Consider the following 8,710-nt stretch of genomic DNA (forward strand, 5'->3'; position numbering starts at 1 on the left):
ATGTGATGCAGTCTCCTGTCTTGGAAAAGTTCCCTTGGGAGGTCCGCTGTGGCTGGAAATCATTCCAAGAACCAGTCTGGGGAGATGACTGAAGAGGGCCCAAGGTGATGGAAGGTGGGAGAAGTTTTGGTGGCTGGAAGTGAGAGTTCAAACCCTGCTCCCTGTCCTTGTGTCCTCTGTGGGGCACCCATCCCACATGGTGGGGCAAAGGTAACCCATTTAGGTTGGTGCCGTCTTGGCATCCATTAGCTTGCCATCCATTGCTGAAATTTAGGGCTAATGTGGATGCAAGCTCACACCCCTGGGGCCAGGTGGACATCACTTGAGATACCATCAGGCAGGGACTTTTTTTTACAAATAAAAATAGTAGCAAACCCCCAGGGCTCTCTCACTGCTCCTTGCACAGAAAAAGTGGGGGACCTGTGAGGTCCAGACCTGCCCAGCTGGGTTTCCCTCTGTAGCTCCTGCGGTTGTGTCATCTGAGGGGAAGATCTGGCTGGTGAGCCACAGGGATGGGCATAATTCTCTGTGCATGGCCCAAAGCTTTGGTGGCAGGGAAATGCTGCCTCCATCGCTGTGCCTTTGTCCTGGCTTGGAGCGGGGCTCCCCGGGAGCACAGGTGAGGTTTGGAGATGGGCAGCACAAGCTGAAGATACCGGCTGAGATCTCACCCTTCACTCCTTTCCCCCAGCTCCCTAGCAAGCATTTCCTAAGAGCACAAGCGAAGGGACGTGGGACCAAGCGAAACAAATGACGTGGAGGGCTGGCAAAGGCCTGGCGTGCACTGAGCATTGTGGCTACTGCTTGCGAAAGACCAGAGTCTGGAGCATATTAAAAAACAACAAGAAAGGGATCTGTGGCAGCAGGCTGCTTAGTCACTCATCTCTCCAGCTCTGGGTCCAGAAATGTCCATCTCTCTGAGGAGCCTGTTTTCTTCTCCACCCAGTCCACATAGTTAGAGACTTTGGTGTACACACCATACACCTGCTTGCTGCCACACTCCTCCGGGCCACCCCATGAGACCAGCCCTTGGGCCACCCATCTCCGGGTTCCTGGGTCCTGGATGACAAAGGCTCCTCCACTGTCTCCCAAGCAAGTGTCCTTCCCACCTTCATAGTAGCCGGCACAGAACATGTTCTCGGTCACACTGTAGTTCCCCGACCGTGACTCGTAGCTGGTCTTGCACTCCGCGTGCAGCACCACAGGCAGTTTGACATATTGCAGGATGTCAGACAGTGTCCTCATTCCCGAGCTGATGATCTCATCCACCGTGATGTTGGGGTTAGAGATACCCCAGCCAGCCACCAGCCCCAGCGTGTTAGGGTGAGGCCCCTCCAGCTCATGCTCAAACTGGGGCAGGCAGACAGGCATGACATAGTTCCCCATGGTCACCTTCTCCTTCAGTTTGACCAGAGCAATGTCATGGTTGTAGTTCTGGATGTCAAACTCCTCATGGAGGATGATCCTCTCCACTGTCCGGTTGACAGCCTCCATCTTGTTCCTCACGTCATGAAGGGCCAGGTAGACGGTGACGTGCTCCTTGGAGACAGGGATGACAGTCTTGTCTCGCCGCTGGGAGCGGAGCACATGGGCGGCCGTCAGCACCCATGAGTCTGAGAGCAGGGCCCCGCTGCCAAACCATTTGTCGTTGGGCACCCGGGACATGTCCTCCACCACAATCAGGGCCTGCCAGGGGAAGAAGCCAGGCTCTGCATTTCGTCCGCCAATGATGCGCTTGATGATCCCAGGCAGAGGACGAGCTGGCCGGCCACACACTGGGGACAAAAAGGACAGGAGAGTTAGTCCCAGCACTTACCTAGGGAATGAATGAAAAGGGACAACCCTGTAGATTATGCCACACGGCTGCTTATCTTCAAACCAAATGCTCACTTGCGTCTTTTTTTTTTTTTTTTTTTTTTTTTTTTCCATAGAGGGCAACTCTTCTTATTTCCTCAGTGGACAAAGCCCGTCCTCCCTGCCATCTCCACCTTCTCCTGGCAGAGTGTGCTTCAGAGCTTGGAGCAGGCTGTGCGTTACACCAATCCCCTATGCTAACAGGTCTTTGGAGTTATGTCTGGGAAAGGAATGCACCTGTCCTTCTAACGGATTTCGCTTCTTAAAGGCAGCCCTTGATGAAAAGGGCAGGCTTGTGCCAAGGGGTGGTATGTGTTGGACCACTCCAGAGGGGCTGCAGGATTTACTCTGCAAAGAGCAGGCTCATCTGGCATAAAGAGTGGGTTGTTGCCCACTGGACATGAATATGGACAGTCAGAATTGCATAGCACACTGTGGGACTGTGGAGGCTTTCATCTGGGGTTAGCTGCCCCAAAGATGTACCAGATCTCCTGACACTGAAGTCAGGCATGGATCCAGCAAAGCATTTGAGCCAGGTTGGGACTTCACGCACTCAAGTAGGATTAGATCTTAGTCTCAGTTTACACCTGTGTGATTTATGGTCCAGATTCCTTAGGGAAGGGGAAGTGGAGGGATCCTTCTGGTATGTTGAAGATGTGGTGGATGCTATGATTTCTGCCAAGCCTGGATTGTAGTAAAACAAGACTGCAACTTAAAGGGTTGTTGTACTGTTGAGCTAATAGGTGGGACAAGGAGATGGCTTGAGGGCCAGCCCACACTTTGCAATTCCTCACTTTTCTGTTCAGTTTCTGGAGTGATTTGGATGGATCCACACCACTTCAGAAGCAGAAAGGCCAAATGAGTAATCCTGCAGCCTCACTGTTCCCCATGAGCTTGCTCAGCTCTTCCCAGCTCATCCAGCCACTTGCCCAGCTCCTGCTCAATGTGCCAAGAAACCCAAGGGAATGCTGGTGGGAGGACTGGAGCCTGACATCAGCCCAGCCTCACCCCTCGCTCTGAGACCTGTCACGAGGTCTGTGGTCTCATGGCTATGGCATTCGCCCTCCCGGAGGAGCTGTGACTGGAGAAGGCTTGGCTGTGGGATGTTGCCTAGCACCATGGGCTTTAATCCCTCATCTCAAGTCCTCACCACAATTCTGGCAGCCAAACCAGCATCCCTCTGCTCAGCTCCTCAACAGACCCAGAATTAATGTCTGAAGAGCCCTGATGTGCTGCCTGGTTTACCTGAAGGAGCTTTATCCAAGTGCTGTGACCCGGCATGAGGAAGAGGAGGCACTCAGCATGCTGAAGATGGCTCTGAGAGGGTCGGACAGGGTGGTCAGGGACACTGGGGACCTTAAGCCTTGGGACAAGTGTGGTAGTGGTGGGGCTGGTTCATGCTAGTGGCAGCACTGTGGAGGGGGACTCCCAGGGCGGTCAATGCTTGAGGGTGCCAATGTCACTGGGAGGTTGTGGGAGCCAATTTGGGCTTTCCCTTCCACAGCGTGAGGAGTCCCGAATCACAGCAGCGCAGGTGCTGATCTCATCCCTCCGAGTCTGCAAGGGGAACCCATGTCCTCCGCAGAAAGTTCCAGGACTCTGCCCCAGTGCCCCCTCTGCTGGGAGAGGAGGATTCAGAGCCTCATGGAAAGAGGGTCTGACCCCCCATGGTGATGGGATCAGCGCTGAGAGTCAGCCTTGCAGCCACAACAGGAGCACCAGGAGCTGCTAACATGGATTTGTTGCAGCTGGGGTCTGCCGCCAAGAAAACTTCGACTCTGGCAGAAAGGGAGGGTGGTGAGTGTCTCTGTGCCTGCTTCGCTTCCCTGCCTTTCCCAGTGCTGCAGGGAATAGAAAACGTGCTCAGGCAAATCATTCCTGCTCCCCAGCCCAGCTGGTCTGCTGCACCGAAGCTGATGGCCATCCGGAAGAGATGGGTTTGGAGGACGCGCACCCAGCCAAATATTTATTCTATTAAATTACATATCAAAAACGCTGACCGGGCTGCAAATGCTCCCACTAATGGCAGAGTAAAGGCGCGGAATGGCCTGAAAGAGGAGTTTCTATTGATGGGGAGGTGGCGTGAGACATGGGGGAAGATCTAAAGAGCAGCTGGCCAGCTGCTGCCTGCAGATCCCGATGTCAGGAGAGCGTCACCCTCTCTGGGATTTTCCATTTTCCTGAAGTCTCTCTGACTTCTGTCACTAATCAGGAGGTCTGGAAATGGCCCATGAAACCAGCTATGGCCCCAGAAGATGTCCCCATATGCTCCCAGCTCAAATTAGTTCAGGCTGAAACATCAAGGGGAGATGCAGGGAGCAACCGCCACAACAACAGCAGCCACAGCCCTGGCCTCGGAGCTCTGTGGGCTGCAGGGAATCTCAGGGGGTCCCTCCTCTGGTCTCGCAGTCCTTCAGAGTAGCCAGAGAGCAGATGCCCTACAAGACCTGCCATGGGGCTGAGCCAGCTCCTGAACCCTGGGGTGGCTGGAGCTGTGGGTGCTGCACAGCAGCTGGATCCCTGCACCTCTCCAGGGAGCCATCCCTTCCCATCTGACCACAACCTGCACTCGGGGCCGTCTCCAGCCCCCCTGCCTGGCAGCCAGACCTGGCTCCGTGCTCAGCTATGGCCAGCCAATGTCCCAAGGACTTTTGTTTAATCCTGAGTGGGCGCCTGGCCTGAAAACTTGCTGGCTACAAACATTTCTGCCACTGCTCACAGGCTTGGGACTCCTCCTTCCCTGCGAAGTGGCTGGGTTTTTCTGCAACGCTCAGAGAGGTGTTAATTGGTCCTGCATGTGGACACACTGCTAATGGGCTCTGACAGCCAGCAGTGCTGAGCAGGTAATGCTCTGCCTTTGACTGGAGCCATCTCCGGTGATGCTGGGGGCTGACTGTGGCCAGTGGGCTCTGCCCTGGGTTGCTGGGGCTGCTGGTTTCCTTGTCTGCTGGAGCACGGAGCTCGGGGAGCCCCGATATCTTTGACTCCATGGTTGCCCTGTGCTGCCCTCATCACTGCTGCCCAGTGCCACCACTGCACCCTGACTGTCTGGGCCAGCCAGGATAGCAGGAGGCTCCTGTCCCCATCACCCTCCCGGCCCCATGTTGCAGCAGCTGGATACGTATAGCCAAGACATATGGCATTGTCACCAGGGAGCAGGGTCCATGCTTAGGGAAGCAGCAGGTCAGGTCTGGCATGGTGGCACCCCTGGTCCCGCACATCCCTGCTTCTCACCCATCGCTGCGGGACTGGTCACCCCAGCACTAGTACCTGGTCGGCAGGTGGGCAGCTTGGTCCCCAGCTCCTCGCTCCTCCATACCCCTGATTCATCGCACGTGTAGGTGGCTGGAAGAGAGTGAAGTATTAGCTGGGCTGCGGCCCTGGCATGAGGGGGTGTCTTTTGCAGCAAGATGTTGCCCAGCTGTCAGGACCTTTTGAACCCTTTTCCAGAGCAGAAGGTGATCTCCCTTTTACTCTCTCTTGTGCTCCATTCCCTGTGGGACCCTGGCAGCCCTTTCCCCAGCGGGGAACGTGCCACCATCCTCAGTTTCATTGCCTTCTGGAGGGCTGTGCTGCACCCTCACCCTCGGCTGGGAGCTGCCTCCCCATTAATGCTGCCAGTGCCCGGTCTGCTAATGCATGCCGGATGCTGGGACCAGATGCACGGGGCCAGCGCGCGTGCTGGGGGATATGAGCAGGGAGGCAGGAATGTGAGGCAATCCTTTGGCTTTGCTTTCTGAAGGAGGAGGAGGAAGAAGGGCTGGGGGGTGTGTGTGTACACAACCCTTCTGCTGCCCAGAGCTGGGTCCGAAGGGTGCAGAGACCTGTGGTGCTTGGCAAAGCACCTTGTGGTGTCTCTGTGGTTGTGGACCAGGGGTATAAGGTGGAAACTCATTCTGCCACGGTCCCACTGCTCTCTGTTCAGCTTTGGCTACTCTGGACATGTGGGTGCTGGGATGGGGACCCTTGTGGAGCCCTTTCTGGGGCTGCTGGACCTGGTGCCCTCTCCAGCAGCAGCTCCTTTCACAGAGACACAGAAAATTGCATATGCTGCAGGTATCAAACGGCAGGGTGAGAAGGCAGAGCGCAGGAGAGCGGCCACACTGCTCTGCCCAGGCTGCGAAACACGTGGACAAAGCACCAGGCAGTGCTAACTCCATCCTACCTCACAGTGGAGCGGGATGTGGCCAGCCTGACAACCCAGGCAGTGCAGACACAGGGGACCGTGTGTGGAGGCTACATCCACAGCTTGCTTCTTGCAGAGCCTCCCAAGCTCCCCCCTGCCTGCAAACGCACACACGCACGGCCGCGCGCCCACCCGCAGCGTGCCATGGGGACACGGCCCAGCCCCACCGCTCACCCGTGCTGTTGGGGGCCATGTGGTAGTAAGGATGCTGGCAGTGGTACTGGATGGCTGCTCGGTAGGTAGTGAGGTTGTTCCTGGAGGAGAAGGTGACAAAGCCATGCTCCAGCTCCGGCCTTGCCTGCAAACGCACACACGCACGGCCGCGCGCCCACCCGCAGCGTGCCATGGGGACACGGCCCAGCCCCACCGCTCACCCGTGCTGTTGGGGGCCATGTGGTAGTAAGGATGCTGGCAGTGGTACTGGATGGCTGCTCGGTAGGTAGTGAGGTTGTTCCTGGAGGAGAAGGTGACAAAGCCATGCTCCAGCTCCGGCGGCGCTTTGCAGTCAGCAACTGAAAGCCAACACAGAAGTGGGGGTTGAGTTCTGTTTTTTGGGGTGTCCAGCCAGCAGGCAGGCAGGTAATGATGCGCTGTGGCACGTGATGACAGTTCTATGGGGCAGAGCAAGGGCCTGTATACCTGCATCCCCTTTCTCTAGGGCACTGCAGGGGGCACAGCCTGACATGGCCTCAGATGGCAGCAGGAGGCTGTCCCCAGGCGGGGCAGCCTGGCCCTGTGAAACCCCACCATGGCCACCCTTCAAAGACAGGGCATGTGCCTGGCACCGCTGAACAGCAGCAGCACAGCTTGCCCACAGGCTATACGGCCAACACCACTCATGCTGGTGGAGACTCCCGTGCTGGGAGCCCCTCCTGAGAACTTCACTAGTGCAAGATCTCTCTGCTATACATTTGAGAGCAGAAGAAACCTGCACTGGCAAGTGAGAGCCATTGGGAGATCACAGAATCACAGAATGACAGGGGTTGGAAGGGACCTCTGGAGATCATCTAGACCAACCGCCCTGCCAGAGCAGGGTCACCTAGAGCAGCTTGCATAGGATGGCATCCAGGCAGGTTTGAATATCTCCAGAACGGGAGACTCCACCACCTCTCTGGGCAGCCTGTTCCACTGCTCTGCCACCCTCAAAGTAAAGAAGTGCCTCCTCATGTTTAGATGGAACTTCCCATGTTCAAGTTTGTGCCTGTTACCTCTTGTCCCAGTACCACTCTGCTCCCAGAGTGTGGCTTTGTATCTTTTACCAATGGGCAGGAAAAAGCAGGCAGTCATTCATTAACCTGCTCCATGCATCAGGGGAGCTCCTCTATGCACAAGGCTTTGCTGAGAGGGTGGCCCCATCTCTCCTTTTCTGGGTCTTGCTCACCAAACAGTGCTAATAAGCATTTACAGCTCAGGCTGAGCAACCCTAGGTCCTGGCTGTTCCTGCGATGGCAGGAGATGAAGGACATCGGGAGCATGGCTTGGCTGGTCTTGCAGGCAGGGAGAAGGCCAGCAGATGTGGGTGAGATCCCACCTGCTCTATCCCCCAGGACACGGGCAGGTTTGGCTCTGCTTCACCCATCCCTGGGGTGGGCTCAGGGTGTGATGGAGGGAAAAGGATTTCCAGGATGCTGTCGCCCTTTCCCATGGCCTGTCCATGGTCCCCTTTCTCCCCCACATCCCTCACAGTGCCCTGCCCAGCCTCTCCTCCCCAGCTTGTCCCCTGGATTGGGCTTGTGCCACCCACCCCAGAAAGGACCCCAGGCTGCAAGGTGGTTCATCCACCAAAGCCAGGAGCCCCCCTGCAGGAGTTGCAGCTCCCCACTGTGTGGGCAGTTCACAGCACGCTTGGGTGGTGCTGTACAGCCTTCCCCTGCGCCATCCTGGGGGACCTGCCCCCGGTGAGGGCAGGAACCAGGGTCTGATCCTGCTGGGAAACGCGGTGCTGCAGAGCTGGGTTTTGCCACGTTTAAGATGAGGGGCTGAGTAGGGGATAGGTGGCTTTGCAGAAATCGTGTCCTGTGGATCAGGGATGATGTGGTCTCCGTGTGCTCCAGGATGTGAAGGGGACAAGGACAGGAGCCCTAACTCCTCACGCAGTGATCCGGGCTAACGAAGAGACAATTCGCTAGAAGTAGTAGCTGGCACCAGGGACATGTACTGATGCTCCAGGTTAACCACCTGCTTGGGTGAAAAAAGCCTGGTTTATGGCAAACCGCTGCAGCTCACTCGTTCACCAGGGTGCCCTCCACCCCCACTGTAGAGACAGCAGGTGATGGGATGGGTGTGCGGGTGCCGCCAGGTTGAGTGGAGGCTCTGGGTACCTGTGCCTTGCAGAGGGGCAGAGGAGGGGACACAGACCCCCCTCACCAGACCCGGGGGTCCCCGGCCGGCCTGAGCTTTCCTGCTCTCTTCCCACGGTACTTGGGTGCACAGCGCTCCTGTGCCATGGTGCCAGCAACTGTGGGACCTTTATAAGGCCCTGGGGGATGCTGGAGCTTGCAGAATGGAATGAATGGATGTTGAGGGACCAGCCTGGCTTGCACGTCTGCTCTGGGGTTATTTATGGCTTCAAGGCAGCATCCACTGGCCTGCACATCCCGTTCCCTCCCTGTGTGTCCTCCAGGCCTGGGGCAGTGCTGATGCCTGGAGAATGGGCTTTTGCACAGAGGT

The 8,710-nt window shown here is 56.8% G+C and overlaps 1 protein-coding gene across 1 annotated transcript in view; it reads right to left on the reverse strand.

Annotated features, from left to right (window-relative positions):
- Positions 1-879: 879 nt before the first annotated feature.
- The window catches only part of MASP1 (mannan-binding lectin serine peptidase 1 (C4/C2 activating component of Ra-reactive factor)), a 26,780-nt gene continuing 18,949 nt past the window's right edge, over positions 880-8,710 (reverse strand). The window contains 3 exon segments of the mRNA XM_009883355.1: positions 880-1,775; positions 5,125-5,199; positions 6,415-6,552. Coding sequence (XP_009881657.1) covers positions 880-1,775; positions 5,125-5,199; positions 6,415-6,552 — 1,109 coding nt within the window.

Source organism: Charadrius vociferus, unplaced genomic scaffold, assembly GCF_000708025.1.
Source record: "Charadrius vociferus isolate BGI_N301 unplaced genomic scaffold, ASM70802v2 scaffold214, whole genome shotgun sequence".
Taxonomy (NCBI): Eukaryota; Metazoa; Chordata; class Aves; order Charadriiformes; family Charadriidae; genus Charadrius; species Charadrius vociferus.